Here is a 21,518-nt window from a genome sequence, read left to right on the forward strand (position 1 = left end):
TCTTTTAATGGGTCAATGACACAATTATGGTCACCAATTATAATCACATTAGAAAAAGTAAGATCAGGTATTTTGTCTAAAACCTTTTAAAAAAAGTACCAGTCATCATAATTAGGCCCATAAAAGTTAACCAGTGTGATAGGAACTGAATTTATTTCACCACATACAATTATGTATCTACAATTATTGTAGGTTATCATCTGTTTACAGGTGAAACTCGAAAAATTAGAATATCGTGCAAAAGTTCATTAATTTCAGTAATTCAACTTAAAAGGTGAAACTAATATATTATATAGACTCATTACAAGCAAAGTAAGATATTTCAAGCCTTTATTTGATATCATTTTGATGATTATGGCTTACAGCTTATGAAAACCCCAAATTCAGAATCTCAGAAAATTAGAATATTACATGAAATCAATAAAAAAAGGATTTTAAATACAGAAATGTCAGCCCTCTGAAAAGTATAATCATGCATATGTACTCGGTACTTGGTTTGGGCCCCTTTTGCATTAATTACTGCCTCAATGCGGCGTGGCATGGATGCTATCAGCCTGTGGCACTGCTGAGGTGTTATGGAAGACCAAGATGCTTCAATAGCGGCCTTCAGCTCTTCTGCATTGTTTGGTCTCATGTCTCTCATCTTTCTCTTGGCAATGCCCCATAGATTCTCTATGGGGTTCAGGTCAGGCGAGTTTGCTGGCCAATCAAGCACAGTAATACCATGGTCATTGAACCAGGTTTTGGTACTTTTGGCAGTGTGGGCAGGTGCCAAGTCCTGCTGGAAAATGAAGTCAGCATCTCCATAAAGTTTGTCTGCTGAAGGAAGCATGAAGTGCTCTAAAATGTCCCGGTAGACGGCTGCGTTGACTCTGGACTTAATAAATCACAGTGGACCAACACCAGCCGATGACATGGCTCCCCAAACCAACACAGACTGTGGAAACTTCACACTGGACTTCAAGCATCTTGGATTGTGTGCCTCTCCATTCTTCCTCCAGACTCTGGGACCTTGGTTTCCAAATGAGATGCAAAATTTGATCTCATCAGAAAAGAGGACTTTGGACCACTGAGCAACAGACCAGTTCTTTTTTTCTTTAGCCCAGGTAAGACGTTTGACATTTGAAGTCCATGTCCAGGACCCGTCTGTGTGTGGTGGCTCTTGATGCAGTAACTCCAGCCTCAGTCCACTCCTTGTGAAGCTCCCCCACACATTTGAATGGCCTTTTCCTGACAATCCTCTCCAGGCTACGGTCATCCCTGCTGCTTGTGCCCCTTTTTCTTCCACACTTTTCCCTTCCACTTAACTTTCTATTAATGTGCTTTGATACAGCACTTTGAGAACATCCAACTTCTTTTGCAATTACCTTTTGAGGCTTTCCCTCCTTGTGGAGGGTGTCAATGATGGTTTTCTGCACAACTGTCAGGTCAGCAGTCTTCCCCATGATTGTGAATTCAACTGAACCAGACTGAGAGACCATTTAAAGGCTCAGGAACCCTTTGCAGGTGTTTAGCTGATTAGAGTGTGACACTTTGAGCTACAATACTGAACCTTTTCACAATATTCAAATTTTCTGAGATTCTGAATTTGGGGTTTTCATAAGCTGTAAGCCATAATCATCAAAATGATATCAAATAAAGGCTTGAAATATCTTACTTTGCTTGTAATGAGTCTATATAATATATTAGTTTCACCTTTTAAGTTGAATTACTGAAATTAATGAACTTTTGTACGATATTCTAATTTTTCGAGTTTCACCTGTATGTATGAGCGGTACTTGTTTTTCACAATAATTTCGACCCCCTTGATTTGGTAGAAATGCTCGACTTGTATATCTGAGCTGCCAATCCAGGATTAAGAAGAACCTATGCCGTTTGTTTGATACGAGTCTCCTGCAGAAATATAATTTCAGCTCGCAATTTATTAAGATGCATATATACTTTACGTCTTTTCACTGGGTGATTCATACCTCTCACATTCCAACTCTGAAGCCTTACTGTGCCTTCTCCGTGTGTTGGGCCACCATTTTTATCAAATAAAATATCCGGATCTTTAAGCAAAACCAGCTAAGAATCACAACACTAAAAGATCCAAACACTAAGGGGCTGTTCACTCCAACATGTGTCCATGTGTGATATGTTTCTATATAAACATGCACTCTTTGACTGTTGTGCTGTACCTTGCTGTTTTTTCAGCATCTTGCACAGGAGTGCCACGTTTTTAGATGTCATGTTAGGTTTAAGAATGTCAGCTTTAAAAATGTGTCTCAGAACACCGGTGTTCTGTTCTACTAGTTGTGCTGTGCCTAGCTTTTTTAGCACAGAAACTTGTTCGGTCTAAACAGCCCCTAACCCCACAGCGACGACAACAGAATATTTGTAATTTGTAAGAAAGAAGCAAGAACAGAATTCACCACTGTGTTGTGACAGTGTACTTTCCTTCCTCAGAAATTTACATTTACATTTATGCATTTGGCAGACCAAAAAGCGACTTACAGTGCTCTTATTACAGGGACAATCCCCCCGAAGCAACCTGGAGTTAAGTGCCTTGCTCAAGGACACAATGGTGGTGGCTGTGGGGATCGAACCAGCAACCTTCTGATTACCAGTGATGTGCTTTAGTCCACTACGCCACCACCACTCCAATATTTACATTTACGCATTTGGCAGACGCTTTTATCCAAAGCGACTTACAGTGCACTTATTACAGGGACAATGCCCCCGGAGCAACCTGGAGTTAAGGGCTCAAGGGCCCAACAGTGGCATCTTGGTGCTGCTGGGGCTTGAACCCCCGACCTTCTGGTCAGTAACCCTGAGCCCCAACCACTGAGCCACCACTACCCCCTAATGATTCAACTCACATTCAATCACATTAATTTGCTCGCCTGACTTGGAAGAGGACATTTGACTGGCTATTGCTTTGGAAACTGTTGCAATAATGAGGCAGCAGGAGTCTTGACTGACTGGAGCGGAGGACTGTTAAAGGTCACTCTGTATCAGCTCACACTATGGAGTATACAGTAAAACAGAGAAGCTTTATGCCTGCTTTCTGCCCTCTCTAGTGCTTAATTCCTTCTCTCCCACTCTCTCTTCCTTGTATCTGTCCTTGACCTGGGACATTTTTCATTATTAGAGATCATTTTCTCACCATTCTATCTGGCATTATGGAGTGATACAGTAACAAAATCACACTGAGACGGTTTATAATTATATTAAAGATCTGGTGGTATAATTATTCTGTATTCAGTTATACCGTTCCTGTATGTGTGCTCACCTTTGCTACATCCAGAAGGAAGATCTGCAGAAAGAAGCCCAGGGCGCTGCCTGTGATCTGATATGGAGCCCCTCCAATTGCAAAACACACCTTATTGCACACAGTCAGAGCTCTTTTCCTCTCCTGCTGTGGTGAGAGCAAAAGGGATGGTAAGAAAGAGAGATTATGAAGTGATGGACAATGATTTTATAATGTAAACCAAGAGCCATGAGAGACCACTGAACTTTTCACAGTAATAGATACAATCCTGACTGGAAAAGTTGATTTAGCTTGGATTGGGTTTATGTTTTTGTAATGTTCCATCTGAAGCTCTTTTGTTTCCAGAAAAACGCTGGTGATCCCAGAACTCAGCATCAAAGAGCATTTAGAACTGCTGGAGTTCTGTCAAGCAGTAATAAGAGCTTAACTCTGTCCTGACTATGTAGGGGCATTTCAAATAATCTGTCCCAAATGTCCTCTCATCTATCTGCATTTTAAGTTCCACTCCACATGTAATGTTAGCAGTAATGTCTAAATGCATGTACAAAATTGTCTAAAAACTGACCGATATTGTCTTTTACAACAAATATGGATTTTTTTTAAGTGTCCTGAATAAATCATCTTGTTTTTTTTTCTGGCTTTTAGACACAATACCTAAATAATCATTAGACCGCATCAACAAAAAATATATGTATATCAGTAATAGGTCAACTGATAATTAATGTGGTGGGAAAGATGATAACCGATTAATCAGCCGATAGTTATAAAATGTGATTATTAGAACCTCAAAAATTATTATTCTTTCCTTAGTATTACAGCCACAGAGAAAGAGTCCAAAATGTATAGAATCCAAATAATAACCAGAAACAAATGAATATTCGGTGCATAACACAGGGCTTTTGAGTAGGGCTGTTACTATCGATTATTTTGGTAATCAAGTAACTTAACAATTATTCTGACGATTACTCGAGTAATAACGCAGATTGCATAAAGTTGTCAAGGTGAAGTCACGTTTGGCTAAAAAGCAAGTTTTGATATATTTTACAATTGAATAACAACAACAATTGTGTAAATAATATTTAAAGCCAACAGACATCCAAAGCAGATCTATATTATAAAAAGATGTATATTCAAGCTGAGAGATTGACTTCTCCAGGTGTGCCCAACTATTTAAATGCAATATCTACTTTTTTCTTTAACTAGTTCAATATGATCTAGGCCTACCTATTTTAGTTTAGAACTAAAATATGGGAAAACAGGCCATGGAAATAAAATATTTTATCTTTTTAGAAACAATGTCAGCCCACCAATCATGTTTACGGAGGATGATTTATACATGTGGTTAAACTATTTCATAGAGATATAAATGTCACTTTATTTGTTTGTTGATCTTTTTAACAAATTTTTTTTTTTTACATTTTCACTCTTGCGTTGAGCTGCAGCAGTTGCGGACATTGTTGCATTTATGCTACATACTACATACTGCAGAATGCAAAAGCTTGTCGATTGCCACGTACCATTTAAAAAAGAATGCTTCTTTTTGAGTAAACATGTTAATAATTTCACTTACAATAATAGCAATTACAATATCAAGAGCAATAATCAACAATTATGATTTTTGCAATAATCGTGCAGCCCTACTGTAGCAGCACTAATGCCTGATCCAGGTGCTCTGATTGGCTTGTGTAACTTTCTAGGCAAGAACAAAACAAAATTACTAGCATTAGTCAGCAGACTTTGGTGACTTTGGGGTTACATAGTTCTGGTAAGTTTTGGTCTATGCTTTGCCAGTCAACACTGACCAGGTCCACTTCAAAGGAGTTCCTCTCTTCCACAGAAAACACTGCTCCTGAACTTCCTGAAATGCCTGGATTGCTGTCCAGCCATTACTTCTGTGACATAGCCGTTACTATGTAAAACATCTGCATAATGCCTGCCTCAGGAATGAGATGCTCAGGAAGCCTCTGGAGCTGAAACTCTGTTATGGTAAGGGGCCTTACATTTCCGACACACACTCTAAGCGGTTGACCAATCACAACAGATTGGGCTTTTCGGAAAGGTGGGCTTTCATGAAACAGGAGCTACAACAGAGCATTTCAGACCGAGGATTAAAAGAGGTGCTGCAGCAATGTACAGTATGATAAAAAAAAATATGTGTTTTTGAACATTAAAGCATGTAACCCTATTCTAGTAGACCCATAAAATAAAATTATGAACCTGTAATTGAGGATAATATGGGCTCTTTAAACTTCAGAGGCCAGTCTCTTTAAAAGCTGAGAACATGCACATGGTCAGCAAAGTCCATTAAATCAACATGAGATAAATCTGAGAGGAAATGGCTGCATTAACAATTATTGTTACTATACAGTTCTCCACTGTGCTTCATAATAACATGAAAACTTCTTACATTTGAAAGCAATTATTGACTCTAGTGGACCACCAACACTTGTTATAATTGCATGTGCAAGTTCACTTTGGTGTTTGTACAGCGGACACCTGTAATGTATGGCGCTTACTCCGTGCCAAAATCAAACATTCGACCGACCGACCGACCGATCGAACGTCTATCCGAACGTCTTGTACTTTTGAGCATCTTACCGAGCGGGTTGACCCACGTGACGACCTGACGTGACGTCAACGTCTTGAAAATAGCAGTTTTTTAACCATGCAAGTATCCAAGCTAATGTGTAAAGACTATAAATGGACATTAAAGGCAATACATATAAATATTGTACCCCTAAAACAACACTAAAACATTTCTCCTGAATCCTGTGCATGTGAGGCTATGCGTTTTACTTTCAAAGAGCAGAAATACTGTAGGCTAGCCTATATACAGTCATTCAATAGTCTTAATTTGACCAATATAATCATTTTAACTAGTTTTTATTGTTCATTTTATTGCCCAATGTACAATGTTCTCACAGTCCATAAAAGAAAGCACTCCCAAATTAATAAATGTAGCCTTTCATTTAAAAAGAAGGTTTTCATAAATATATATTATATTTATATATTTGGAAATACAGATAGACCTAGCCTATATAGAATATCCATTTATACACACACACACACACACACACATTTATATTTTAAACTGTTGTGACCTGTGAATCTACAGTTTAAAATATTTGCAGAACTTAAAAAAAAAAGCTAAGTACAATTTATTGTAATAATATTGTTACTGAAAGTTTTATATAGCATAATTAAAATAATTTACTTTTCCAACAAATGTTACAAGTCCAGTACTGTCATGGTGCTCTTCGGTCACTTTTGACCAAACAATTTTCTGTTTTGAATTTTAAAATTCACAATTATACACAAATGAACTGGTAGGGCTATTACCACACAGCATAATTGAGTCAGAAGACTGAAATAAGAGGTGGAAATGAGATCAGATCCAGATGGATTAAGCTGTGATAAAATATTTGCTGTTTATTTTTTATTTATTGATTTTTTCTGTTATGTGTAACAAAATCCTTTCTCTGTATTCAGGTTTGACTGTAATAATAGCCTAATGCAAATATATTTTTTTATTGACTCTTGTGTGCATGATCTGAAAGCGCTGTTTGATTTTGAGCACAGATAAAATGGTTTTGAGTCTTTTTTTTTCTTTTTTTTTTTTTGAAAGAAGAGTCAGATGTTCTCTGAATGTAGTTTGAAAATTTGGTTTTGTGTTTAAGGTTTTAAAAATTAATGATGTTTCCAAGAAATGTGTTTTAGCAATTCAGGAAACCTGTAGGCTAATATATTAAAAACATTCATACTATTTTTTATACATAGGCTATCACACAGATAACAAACTAATAAAAAGTTAATCTAATCAAGCATAATCTCAGTCTTAATAAAATTACTAAATTATCATAATCTTTCACAAATACACATCATAAATGTTAAAGTGGAAAGGTTTATTTAAAAAATTTGTATAACAGTTCTAATATTACATATAGACACAGTCAGCTGAATATACTTTACTTTGTAATTAAGGTTCGTTGATTTTCATGTCTGCCACATATAAACAATGAGCCAAAACGAAATTATTGATCATTTTCATAAAATCATATGTAACACGTTCCTACGTGTGCTGATGTGTTGTTAACGCGTTCCTATGGCGACCGGTCGGAAGTGCGAGTAACCGATCGTCATCCCAATGTGTTGTTTACGTGTGAAGACACGTTGTAACACGTTTGTGTTTTTCTTACCTTAGTTTAACTTCTTATGCTTCTATTGTGTCCTCTAACTAGTCCACATTTGATTAGTGCAATGGCTGATGGCTTAGAAAGTTATGTGCGGTGTAGGCTATTATTAAAGTTAAATATAGCAGAGGCTAAATATTATTGACAAATCTGGCATGCTTTAACGGCTATTTCGGAAAAGCACGATATTATACATAATGTTTATATATCTCCCATTAAATCGGAAGGTTTAGGAATAGATCTAATTTCGGAATGTGTCTTATTTAATAGAAATACGCTCTACCATATTCAAATGCAGCGAAAACTGCAATCAGTATCCCATCTGCTTTGCCTAAATATAAAAATCATAGACAATGAATCATATAAAGTAGGCTACATAAAATATCCTGACCATTTATATCAGACAAATTGACATATCAAATGCAAAGCCGGCCTACATGTCTACTTTATGTAATGTAACCCTGACTTAATTTCAGGAGTAATAATAAGAATTGTATATAGTTTAAATCAATTACAACTTATGGTTATATGATTGTTAACTGAAATATAATAAATAACAATAAATAAATGTGGAAGAGGAATAATTCGAATAAGATGTATAATAGAATTGACCAATGAGACTGAGAAATAGAAAAGACTGAGAAACTCCGCCCTGCTGAGTCTTTAAAAAAAAATCCAATGTAGGCTATTTAGTGAGCGGAATAGGTGCAGATTCAACGAAATTAACGCAGCAGGAGACAGACCTCCCCCCGCATTGGTCCGCAACTGGAGTAATGGGCGTGCAAGAGGTCTTTACAATTGGTCGTAAAGCTGCCTATATTCCACGCAAAGACGGGCCGTAAACTTAAACACCTTTGGCCTAAAGATTAAAAGGAAGAGATAAATTCAACGTAGACAAGTGTACTGTGTATTGATAATCTTATCAGACCATTTCTCTTCGTTAACTGTAAAATTGGCGAGAATAATATAAAAAAAATTTTTTTGAAAGTAGCCTAGGCCTATTCTTTCTGCATGGCAATTTTTTTCTTCTTATAGTTCAATAATCAAAATTGTTACGTTAGGATGGCTATTTGTGTCATGGTGCTAAAACAAGCCTGCTGAGACGCTCGTGTTGACATGCAAGTTAAATTGATTCTCTTAACTTCTCACTATTTACCATATCACCACAAATAGCGTAATCAAATAACCAATTTACAAATAAGCTATTATTTGAAGGATACAGATTTCTCTTAATATAACAGTTATTCAAAAATATTTTTTTGTCTGCTTGCACATGATTGCATAGCAAAATATGTTAGAGCGGAGATATGTTTTACTTGTAATACAACTATGATTTACAATGGCATGTTTTTCTTTTTAGTAAAAGTGCATGTAAAAAATAACATCAATATTTTGCCTGATAAGGACAAATAGATATGGTTGATAATAAAACATTTACCAGAGAATTATAAAAATCGCAGATTAGTAACAACAGTTTGAACATGCGCTGCATGTCTGTCAACAAAAATAAAATAGATTATATTTCATCTATAAAAAAAAGTTGTTTCATTTAAATTGTTTCCAATAAAGAGCTGCAATATCTATGGATGTGATATAAATGCATTTTTAAGTTAAGTTTAAGGGTAAGGGCAGGGATTAGTATTAAAATCATGCTTTTGTATTTATGACATCAAGGCTACTTTATTTGTTCATAGACGGAAGTAATTTAAAATGTTATTTGTGTATTGTAGGCTAGCTAGCCTACTTTTCAGTAGCTATAATAGGCCTACAGAGAATGTCCGTAGACGGGCTTTGGCCTACAGCAAAACTACAGCTCATCCAAGGATATTTTACGGAGCTGTCAACACTGGAAACTCCGACGGCATGCAGTCAGTTGACGAACACCCAATTTATAAATAAAATGTATGTTATTAATAAATTGTATACTATTATCAATGTACAAGACTACAAGTTTCGTGCTTGTGTTTCCGCCCGTTTTATTCGTTGCACCCGCTTCGGAAAATTGCATTATCTAATTTAGATTAATCAATATTCAGGAATTGGCGGGTTTTTTCCCCTCCAACGTGAATAAGAACCGTGAAAAAAATTGCTTATACAGAAACATAAATTAGGATTAAGATAATTATTATATATTATAATGATTATATAGCCTATTATATATATATTAGTCTCTAACATACTATTATTAGCACTCTTTCTAATGTCAAAATATGCAATCTTTCAGAAGTCTTTATAGGCCTACATTAACAAGGATTTGGGACGATTATAATGCCATGCTGCAAACCACTTTAATAATATGTTTACAAGATGAGAACAGGAGAGACAGTGAAAATTCATGTTAGAAACAGTGACCTCTCTCTCTCTGACAGAAGAAATGTATATACTTGTAAAACAATATATCAGACAATATATAATTAATCAGTTTGACAGAAAAAAAGCTTACCACTGTATGTATGTACAGTTACAATAGGTGAGTTTGGTGTTTGAAACATTAGAGTCATGAAATACAGAGAAAGTCATGATATACAGGTGGTATCTTTTTCAGTTCATCCCTCAGAAAGACTTTGAATAGGCCTAGCCTACAACACCTTTTTTTCAAAGGCTTATTCAGGGAAGTGCAGCAGAATGCAGGAAATGGTTGAGTATTTTAGGTAAAACATCTGTATTTAGTGCCTTTAATGTCCATGTATATATAGTCTTTACACATTAGCTTGGATACTTGCATGGTTAAAAAACTGCTATTTTCAAGACGTTGACGTAACGTCAGGTCGTCACGTGGGTCAACCCGCTCGGTAAGACGCTCAAAAGTACAAGACGTTCGGATAGATGTTCGATCGGTCGGTCGAATGTTTGATTTTGGCACGGAGTAAGCGCCATAGTAATGCACGTGCTGCGAATCATTCGTACAGTAGTACAACGCCATGGACAGGAAGCGTTTCTGGCAACGTTCTCATTTGTAAATGGTTAATCGATGAAACCAAACAAACGACAGCAAATTATGAGTGTACACAAATAACATGCAACCGCACGTGCTTTAAATTGAAGTCTAAAGGCATCGCTGTGAATGCCCCTCCGCGTGAGTGAACGCGTCCCCTTTAAAGCCGGCTTTTCTTCATGGCGCTTCGAGTCACGCATCAGTAAAACTAGAATGCTTTGCAAACAAATATGCAATCTATAAATCCCTATTCCTTTAGATAAATATATATACACATATTAAGAAATATGTGTCATTAATAATGTCACAGGTTGGAGGCGAGTAGCTCTATCGCATATATATAATGATAACGGTCGCGCTCGTATAGCACGTGCTCTTTCAATCTATTCAAGACAAATGTTACGCTCGCTGTATCCGTCTACACACCCACACTAGTAATCAAACCGTCTTATCTAAGGTGATCAACTTTGTTTTGTAACAAATATCACGATGCAACAGTAATATTATATATATATTTTTATATATAATATTATATAATTATTAAATTTGTATACAGGTTGACTTACCTTGGCAAGTTTGATTTCATTTTCATTCAAAGGTTTGGCTGAAGGTAACAAGCCAGATGAAAAATGCTCGGCTCCCTCTCCTTTTGCCATAACACTAATCAGAGCTGGTTTTTTGCGGTAGCGAGGTGCACTGGCTTTTCTCTCTCATGTAAAGCCATAGAGTTTGACTTCCACTTTTGATTAATAGTTTCAGTGAAAATAGATGCTGTTCAGTCTTCACTTCTCTTTCGCTGCCCGCCTCGTTTGAATGCTGAAATGTCAACGCCCACGCGCAAGGGATGGGCGATTCCACCTATTTTATTTTTGTCCAATATCGTCAATACCGATAACATCTATTAGATGTCTTTTTTTTTTTTTTTTTGCAATTTCTTGGGATAAAGTAGGCAATTATTATTTTTTTTTATTATAACATTTATTTATTTTCATTAGTGAGCCTAAACAGAAAATTATTAGATTTCTGTTTTGTTCACCCTTACAAAAATTAACCATGGATTATTAACCAGTAGGCTACTGTAGTTTAACCATGGAATTTAATTAAACCATTACCACACAATACTACACAGGGATGTGCCCAGACATTTTGGGGTGCAGGGGCTCAAGTGGCAAAAGGGCACTTCTCATAATTATTTATTTAAAAAATAAATAAATAAACAAAACGTTAAACATATTAACTTTTTAATTCGTGTTTAATTAACTCTGATTTCCTTATCGATTTATTTTAATTCCCTCACACACACGCAATTGTTTCATACTCAACAGATTTCTACAAAATAATCAGTTCACACAGACACCATGGTCTTTAGAATTCACTAGGTTTATCACAAGAGCAGGCAAGAGCAAAGGAAACTATGCCACAATGTACATGTTTTCTATGAGTTTCAAGTATATATTTAGAATAAATTACTGCACCAAGGAAAGGGACATAGTTTAACTAATAATCTGTTTATTTTGCACAAGGCAATAAGTCCTTTTAATTATTTTGTTGTTATTGGAATACACCATGTACTTTATGGGTGATAGGCTTTAGTTATTTAGTTATCTATCTATCTATTTAGAAAAACAAAACAAAATGACAGTATTAGCAAAAAGAGTCAAAAAAAGATTTACTTTTAACTTTTAATGTTCAGAGTTTAGTTTTATTTGGCTTCCTTTACCATTTTGATTCTATGCTACACTCTTAAAAATAAAGGTTCCAATTAGAACCAATAAGGGTTCTTCAGAGTGATGCCATAGGAGATTCCTTTTAAGATCTACAAAGAACCCTTTATTGTAAAGTTCTTTAGAGAACCATCTATATACTGGTGCTTTAAAAAACCCAGAAATGGTTCTTCACAGTGGTGCCACAAAGAACCTGTTTCAGTTCCACAAGGAACCATGATATTGCAAGTTCTCTAAAGAACCCTTAGTACTATGGTGCTTTAAGGAACCATAGTAAGGTTCTTAAGAGTGATGCCATAGGAGAACCTTTTCCAGTTCCACAAAGAACCTAATGTACATTAGATCTCTGAAGGACCAAGGGCTTTATACAGCACTGTTAAGATACTTAGCAAAGGATATGGTCAGTTAAAATAAAAAGCCTTTGAAAATTATAACATATTTTATTCAAATTAACCATCCATAGCTATTATAATTTAATTGGGCTTTTACGTTTATACAAATTACTTTGGCTTTATAGTCCCTGTAGTTAGCTCTACAGGGACTATAAACTCTGTAAACTCTTTGGACAGCAATTGGTACTCTAATTTTCATTTTGAAGACAAATGCCTTAAGGAACAATATAGTTATCCTTATAATTTGGAACAGGTGAAACAATGAAAATGCCAGACCCATTGCAAGTGAATGGGTCAACTCATCCATCGTCATGGACCATGACATTTTTGATTGTCACATTTTTTTAAAAAAAATTTTTTTATTTGTGCTTTAGCAGATACAGGCTTTAGCAGTTCGTGGCCCGAAAGCCTATCGTGATCTGCAGCTACTCAGGACTAAGAATATGGGATAAGTGACATTAAGCAAATTAAACATTTGTGTTATCAAGTGGACTCCCATCACAGCTACCTAACATACCATAAAATTTCATCCATTTATCCAACCATCATCCATCCAATTGCCATGCCAATAATGATTAAAAGTAATTAAAAATATAATTAAAATAACAAACAGTAGAAAGAAGGAAAACTGGGCGCCTGTTTTGTTTCTTTTTGTGCTGATTCTGCCTAGCGACTGGAGTTTGTTTTGTGTAGTATTACTCCTTCAAGGAACTCTTGCAGTGATGGAGGATCACTTCTGCACTGATGTTTCTGTCCAAATAGATACTATATAGATACTAAGGATGGCCGCAAAATATTTACATGCCCACAATAAGCAATGTTTTATAAAATCAATGGACTGAGGAAGTCATAGTATGTTTCTCATGTTGCTCCCAAGTAGACTGTCTCGTTGAATATACAATCGACCGTCTGAGGAAGCTGGGTGCCTGTTTTGTTTCTTTTTGTGCTGGTTCTGCCTAGCGATTGGAGTTTGTTTTGTGGAGTAACACTCATTTGGGGCAGTTGTGGATAAATCTGCATGTTCCTTTTGTTTATGCCTCCAATTGGCTGGAGTTTGTATTTGTGGAGTATTTTTTATAGGACATTGGAAGAATTACGTATTATGTAATATTAGGTATTATAATACTATTTTGTCGCGGAAGGTGGAATTTTGGCTATTCAGGGCAAGACAGTCATGGCTAGTTATTTTAAGCAGAGAGAGTCTTTTTCTACCATTCCCTCAGTGAAATCTGCTGGTGGTGAAATATTTACCTCAGCCATTGATTAATAATGCATTTAAAGAATTCTATCTTGATCTTGTTCCACGTCTTTGTCTACTGATGAAGATATTAGAAACTTTGTGGTAGGTACCATTAGAACTCCCTAAACGGATGACAGAGCAAAACAAATTCTCTTGATTCTGAAAGAACCTTGGAGGCTCCACTTTTGTTAGAAGTTTATATGGAATGATTAAAGAATGGAAAGCTTCCGCCAACCATGACAAAAGCCCGGATCAGTCTGATTCTTAAAAAGGACAAAGATCCAAGCGAGTGTAAGAGTTACAGTCCAATTTCCCTGATCCAGCTAGATGTTAAACTGTCCAAAATTTTGTACAACCCTTTAAGTTATGACATCTCTTATACATATAGATCAGGTGGGGTTTATTTGGGGTTTATTTTATTCGTAGCTCTTCTGATAACATTAGGCTTTTCATCAATATTATGTGGTCAGTGGTGAATGATCAGACTCAGGTCACTGCCATCTCACTTGATGCTGAAAAGGTCTTTTTTATATGGTAGAATGGGATTATCTTTTTAAGATTTTGGAAATATACGGGTTCGGGAAGACTTTTATTGGATGGATTAAATTACTTTATAGACACCCGGTAGCGGCGGTACAAACAAATGGATTAATTTCCGATTATTTTACTCTGGATAGGGGCACCCGGCAGGGTTGCCCTCTTTCCCCATTATTGTTCTGTCTTGCCCTGGAACAATTAGCAGCCTTGATAAGAAAGGAGGAGGATTTTCTAGGGGTGATGGTGGTAGGTATGGCACATAAGCTTTTGCTTTATGCAGATGATATTTTATTATTCGTCTCCGACCCCACTAGAGCTATGCCTTGCCTCCACAGAATTATTCATTCCTTTTCTAAGTTCTCATGATAGAGAGTCAATTAACTGAAACAGACAGCAAAATCAGGAACTGAAATCATAACTCTATTTTAATAGAAATGGTCTGAAACAACTTTACACACATTTTGAAATGAGTGTGCCGTCCATGAACTTGACACTGTGGACATCTGTCACCTGAAACTCATAGACACATGCATGTTTTCAAGCACACACATTAAACAGATATTTCTTGGTAAGTTGTTTGAAAGTATTGTGGACATAAATGAAGATATAGTTGCACAGTTTCTTCTGCGTTTTTGTCTGTGTGGTGTGTGTCTTCGTAGAAATGACTACAACTCTGAAACTTATTTCTTGACTGCAAAGCTGTTTACATGATGTGTTAGTCACATTAAGTTATTAATGAAGTGGCATAGCCAGCACTGAAAACATTCAACTCTTAAAGTTTCAAAAACATCATATGTGAAATCGCGGAAGAACTTACACTATTTGTGTTCCACTGGTACTTCAGGATGAATTTCAGGGTGGGTGGCGCTATCTGCTGGCCATCTTTAATAGAGCTGTTTAGGTTGTAGTCCAAAAACCCAGAAGAAAATGGGCATTTTCTAATTCTTTTCGCATCCTGTTTATAATAATTAGGGTTATTTATAGGCAAAATAAGGTCTGTGGGAAACACAACTTTAAAGTCGTCATGAAACGGAAGTTACGACCGACTTTATTACAGGCAATGGTTCGAAACAGTTGCTGCACTTTCTCACTTTTTCAGCCGTCTGGGTTCCGGAAGTATTTTCCCCATTCATTTCTTACAAATACCTTTTTCACGGTATCACGGTATACGGTATTACACAATTACTATTACCAGTGAAAACAGAAGGGTAATTTTATTTATTTACTTTTGAGCAAACAATTTATTATAATTGAAAATTGAAACCATTTATATTATTGAAGTATGTGTAAAAAAAAAAAAAAGTCTCCCTTTTGAAAATAAAATAAATAGAAAAAAATAAGAAAGCTAACAGAATTATAATAAACAGAATTATAAACATGATAAAAAATATAATGTAACTATAACATGTTATATGTTAAATTATTTTACATGTTAAATTAACTACTAAATGAATAATAACATCAGCTGTGTGAGCTTTTAAAGTAATGTCCTATGAATATTAACCGTATAACATATACTGCAGGTGCACGACTCCTGTCTGTACATTTATCTCAGTGGTTCTCATCTGGTTTTGCTTCAGGACAGATTTTATACTGGAAATCAAGTGTCGACCTGCCATAGATTAAACATAACCTGTATTTAATGTATCCTGGGTTGCATTTCCTTTTATGTTGCATAGTTTTGTTCATGGATTTCCAGTAAAGGGTATGCATCAAGTGACATTATTTTTGTTGTTGATGTCAAAATCTACAGGAAGTTTTCTCTTCCCCCTTTTAAAAATTGAAGAGCATATTTACTTATATGAGCCCATTATTATTATCCCATTTGTTACCTAGTATGACATATTTATACACATATTACACAGAAGGAAATGCTCCTCATTACCATGGTTAGGTCAGTGTGCTAGTCTTAAATAATAGTAATAATAATAATAAATTTATGTATTTATGAAAACTAAATACTAGCTGAAACACATCTTGAAACTTTAACTAAAACTGCCACTGTTGATATAAAATGAGGTCTAATAGATTCTACCTTTAGATTATTTCAAATGAAACTGAAACATTTTGTCAAAATATAGCAGATTATTTTACTCATGTAAAATCCTGAAACAAATTTGTAAAGGTGATGTGTGTAATTATTAACTATTTGGGTATAGGGGCCCACATCAGGCTTTAAGTAGTGCAATTGCCTAAAGTATTGTATTGCTCTACAAAGGTAGATACTTTTCTATCAGGCATTAAAAAACGGAATAAAGGTGGAGATTATAAATTTATTTTGCCATCTCAACTTCCCTGTTAATTTAATAATCAGTTTTAATAATAATAATTAAAAAAAAAACTTTTAATGTTTGTCGCAAAGCAGGCGAGTTTACTTTGCACAAATAAAAAATACATTTACATATTCATCTCTGGCTTGCTTTTGCTTGCATGTCAATGATTACCCCTCCATGTGTCAATGATGCCGAGATCTACTTTTATATTTAATATAATCACTGAGAAGGTTTACCTGAAAAATTAGTAGCACCAAACATCACAAGCAGCCTCAAAATGGACAGAGTAGCCGTATAACACTTTTCCTTGAGCAGAATATTGCACTACAGATCGCTAAGTTTGATCAAAGGTGAAAGCGAGACGTGCGTGGTTGCCAGAATGCACAAAATAAGTATAACATTAGGCGGAATATTTCCAATTTGCGCAAGTATAAATCTCAAACTGGGGGTGTTTCGTCTCTTATCTGGCAACCACGAGCATGTTAAACGCTTGTGGAGACGCGTTAGGTCCCAATGCAAGTTAACTGAAATATCCAATGAAAAATAAAAACGCTTTTACAATAAATGAGTCGCGGGCCGTATGTTGCCTATGTCTGCTTTAGCTGTTTGCAAGATTATAATTAAATCTGCGTCGGCAGTCCTAAATTGTCTATCACTTGGGCGACCGCCAAAATATCTTCAATGGTAGAACCATGGCATTGTTCTTTCCCTGCTGTCCACGACCCAGTCCAACTAGACCAGCTGAGAAACACTGCTTTAACTCACACACAAACTCATTTCAGATCCCCTCGCCTCGCTTCTCTCAGACATTTTGTCCGCTGCTCGTGCGCGTGTGTATCGCAAGTTGAGGACTCTGACAGACAAGGAATAAAGGAGATGCGCACGCGCACGTGATATTCTCCGTCCGGTTGCATTTTTTTCTCAATACCGTCGATAAGTAAATGTACATGGTATGATAACCGTCAATTTTCAAACCGTGGTATACCGTGAAACCTGTATACCGCTGCAACCATCAATAGTTATTTATCAACCCTAATTCTCAAGTGCTGCATTATTTCAACCCCTTCACAATAAGAATGTATTAAATTCTGGTTGTATCTCATTTCTATGTGTCTTGCAATAGATGACACATCATAACTGTAAAAATGAACCCATGACATTTTTCTTTCTACATATGTACAACAACCCTGTTATGTTCCAAATATTTAGGGTTGAGTGTTACATTGTCAGTGCAAAAAATGGCTAATAGTCTAGCAAATATTATCGACCACATTACTCACATTATCCAAATTAAACAATATTTTTGATGGTCTTCTAAGAATGAGTAAAAAAAAGTACCACTACAAATTACAAAGATGAGATGCATTTTTTCAACATGCACAATGATGCACTCACAACTCAAACTGATCGTTCATCACTCACAAAACAAATATCACAGATTAGGGTGGTCTCTAAACCACAATATCTAGACAAGACTGTTGGGGGTTAAGGAGGTGAGGCCAGGGGGTTTAGAGCTGGAACAAGAGTACTTCCAAAGCTCAGAATATTCTCAAACACATCTTTAGTAGGTATGGTTCTTTATGGACAATGGAAGAGTCAGGAGACAATGAAGCAGTGCAGGCAAGTCTTTTATTTTCTGCCTTCAGTGTCATGTGTTTTAATGCACTCAATTCACGTAGATTCTTCACAACACTCAATAAGATAATAAACTTTTTAACACACTCAGTACATGTCGAGGTTGTGCCCTCGGGTCAGTCTCTCTCTTCCCGAATTGATGCGCTGGTGCAGCTTTTAAGTCTCACCCAGCCATCACTATAACAAGACACAGGTGTTAGAGATAATCACAACCCAGGTGACGAGCCTTACTGCTTTCTCTCTCCCGCAGACAGACACACGAACATGCCACATCACCACATAACAAACCGAATGGAAGGGTCACAAATTGATGTAGCCGAACGGTGAGGAAAAAGCTGTTTTTTCTTGGGAGATTGGAGTTAAAGGGATCTGCCAATAACCCTTTGTAAGTTCAGTGTCGATTAAAATTGAGCCGCACTCAACCGATCATTGGGTACGCTTCAAATTTGGACACCGTGTTCACTTTGCAATAGTCTACACAGTACTGGACTGTCCCGTCGCTCTTAGAACCACCAGGCTGGCCCAATCATTTTGCGACTCGTCTATTATGCCCATATAAAGCATCACCTCTAATTCTTCCTTAACAGCCTTTTTTTGGGGTTCAGGAAGGTGATGGGGTGATCTCGATGTGGTGCACTATGAGGTCTGTGAGAAAACATCTGCAAATTCCATTTGCAACTTGGCCACATCTGTGAGCTTCGACGGTGAGAGGTTGTCTCCACAAGGGACCAGGGTGAATTAATTTGGTTTGAGAGTCACCTCCAGCCCGAGCTCCGCCCTCTCTGGGACTAACATCTCTAAGGCCACAGGGACCACTTCCCTCCATGATTTTAGGTGGTTGAGATGGTAAACTTGACGTGCCCTGCCCCTATCTGTTCGATTAACCTCATAATCGAGATCTCCGACTCGCCGTGTGACCTCAAAAGGCCCTTGCCACTTTGGGAATAATTTAGAGCTTGAGGTGGGCAGCATTAGAAGCACTTTATCTCCTGGTGCAAATTTCTGTAGTCAAGTGCTCCTGTCATACATCCGGCTTTGATGTTCCTGAGCTTGGAGCAAACTCTTCTGTGTTAATCAACCCAAAGTGTGGAGTTTTGTTCTAAGATCAAGAATGTACTTAATTTCATTTTTACTGTTTACTAGGTCCCTCCCAAGCTTTCCATATTACGTTGAACACAGCATGCGGCCGATGCATATACAGCAGCTTGAATGGGGAAAACCCTAAGGAGGCTTGAGGGACCTCTCATACTGCAAATAACAGGGGATTTAGCCACTTATCCCAATTTCTAGCATCCTTGTGCAAGAAATTGCGAATCATGTTTTTTAAGGTTTTATTAAACCGTTCCACCAACCCATCCGTTTGTAGGATGCAAACACTGGTGCAAATCGATGTAATACCTAACCATTCGTATAGTACGTATAGTGTTCATGACATAAAGGTAGTGCCTTGATTAGTGGCTGGTGGATTCATCAACTGACATTCACGGCACGCCCCACACCACTTGCGAATGTTTTTTCATGACCTAGATGGCCAGCCATTGGATTATGGTGAGACGGCTGGCCGATGGCTCTTCGTTACTACCAATCGGGTTGTATTTTTCTATTGTTTGAGTGTCCTGCATCACTCGATACAACCTATCTTTGATCATTGAAAAATATGGGTATGTGAGTGCGAAATCAGGCCGGAGCTGTTGACCATCAATTACTCTCACTTGGTCAAATACGTGTTTGAGGGATTCGTCACGTGACTGCTCTAGAGGGAAATCCTTCTCAGGGAATCTCCTGAGGATGGGAACTCTCTCCCCTGGGTCATTTGGCACCTTCTTTCCAGCCATAGGATCGCACATCATGCACAGAGACAATATTTTACAGGACCCATCCACACATTTCCCTTAATAGATTCTTAAAATCAGGTCAATTTATTTCTAAAATCAGTGGATGGGTGAGGCGGGAATTAACCGTGGCCTCTAGTCTATACCTTTTTCCCCTGAATAGTATCTCAATGGTAACCACTGGATACAATTGATGGCGGGTGGTAACACTGGACCCACTCTACCATATCATGAGGAAGCTGGGAGATGAAATGCCACCAGGTCAACAATGTACACAACGCTGCGGGTCCCCTCAGCCAGCAACCATTTCCGGCAGGCATCCTGGAGCTGCTGGGCAAAGGCAAATGTGCGGTCGTGCCTCCTGAACCTCAGGGATCAGAACAGCTGGTGGCTTTCCTGAGAGTAACTGTTTATGTACTTGTTCTCTCATTGGTATTGTGGTTATAGACCGTAAATTGCTGTTTGTGTACAACTCTTTACTTTCATTTCACACTTTAACCTAATTAAGTTATTTGCCCCTTTTTCCATTCCTATTTAGAGTGAGACGGTGTGTAGGTAAATAAGAACAATAATAATTGGCAAAAGGTGTGAAGTTTCCATCCTTTCTCCATATGCTCATATGAGACTGTGGCTCTGTAGCATCCAGCACACTGAGTTACTGCTAGCCTGCAGCACTAACCTTCCTTAAACCCTTTGTTAGAGGCTAATCTGTTGCCTTAACAAAGACAGTGGAAGTTTTTGCCTCTGTTGAGGAGGGGGATGGTGGGGCAAAAAGAGAGGGAGTGGGAGAAGAGGAGAGGAAAGGGGAAAAAGGATTGAAGAAGAGTGGGGGAATTGGATACTATTGGCATGTTTTAGGATGACCGCTTTTGTGTTGGTTGGTTATAGTGATGCTCAGAGCTGGTTGAGTTAAGAGTTTAAATACCCACAGATGGGAAAATAAATAAGCATGGTTAACAGTAAATCAAGGTTCATTTATATAAATAAATACATAAGATATGTGAATTAATTTAAAATAATTCCACATTTCAAAAGAACACAGAAAGGAAAGAAAATCACATTTAAAAATAGATTTATACCCTGAACCGCTGAGTATTTTTATTTTTGAAATATTAGCTATTTTAACTTAATTTAATCTAAATGTAAATGTATTATGCAAGTGTCTGAATACAAAGAAGAGGGTTGGAGATGTCTCTCTGCAGGGGAAGTATGGGGGATGGATGAAACAGAACAAACAATTCATTCTTTTGTTTCTTTCTGGCAAGCTAGTGATTGGCTATGAAGTTTCATGTTTCCTTGAAGCGATAGGGGGAGCCAAAACGTCTGAATAATAGTAGTCCCTTTGCATCGACAGTATTTTTGTATGAACGTACTACTACTGCCCGTTATAAGCTTTTTAACCACTTGACTGAATGTTTTGACCGACCAGCCTCTAAATGTCTAGAGCAGTTAAAATATTATCACATGTGTCCCAAAATGTGACATTTAATCATTGAATACTACCTGA

The 21,518-nt window shown here is 37.0% G+C and overlaps 1 protein-coding gene across 2 annotated transcripts in view; it reads right to left on the bottom strand.

Annotated features, from left to right (window-relative positions):
• The window catches only part of mfsd2aa (MFSD2 lysolipid transporter A, lysophospholipid a), a 30,678-nt gene extending 19,507 nt beyond the window's left edge, over positions 1-11,171 (bottom strand). Inside the window, exons 1-2 of one of the 2 annotated variants that reach the window (XM_052090216.1) lie at positions 10,945-11,171; positions 3,275-3,397 (exon numbers count right to left, since the gene is read on the bottom strand). In XM_052090216.1, coding sequence (XP_051946176.1) covers positions 3,275-3,397; positions 10,945-11,034 — 213 coding nt within the window. In that variant the 5' untranslated portion in view covers positions 11,035-11,171. Of the gene's footprint in view, positions 1-3,274; positions 3,401-10,944 lie in introns of both variants that reach the window. The other variant, XM_052090215.1, reaches the window with a different exon arrangement.
• Positions 11,172-21,518: the final 10,347 nt, after the last annotated feature.

This window comes from Xyrauchen texanus, chromosome 24 (assembly GCF_025860055.1).
Source record: "Xyrauchen texanus isolate HMW12.3.18 chromosome 24, RBS_HiC_50CHRs, whole genome shotgun sequence".
Taxonomy (NCBI): Eukaryota; Metazoa; Chordata; class Actinopteri; order Cypriniformes; family Catostomidae; genus Xyrauchen; species Xyrauchen texanus.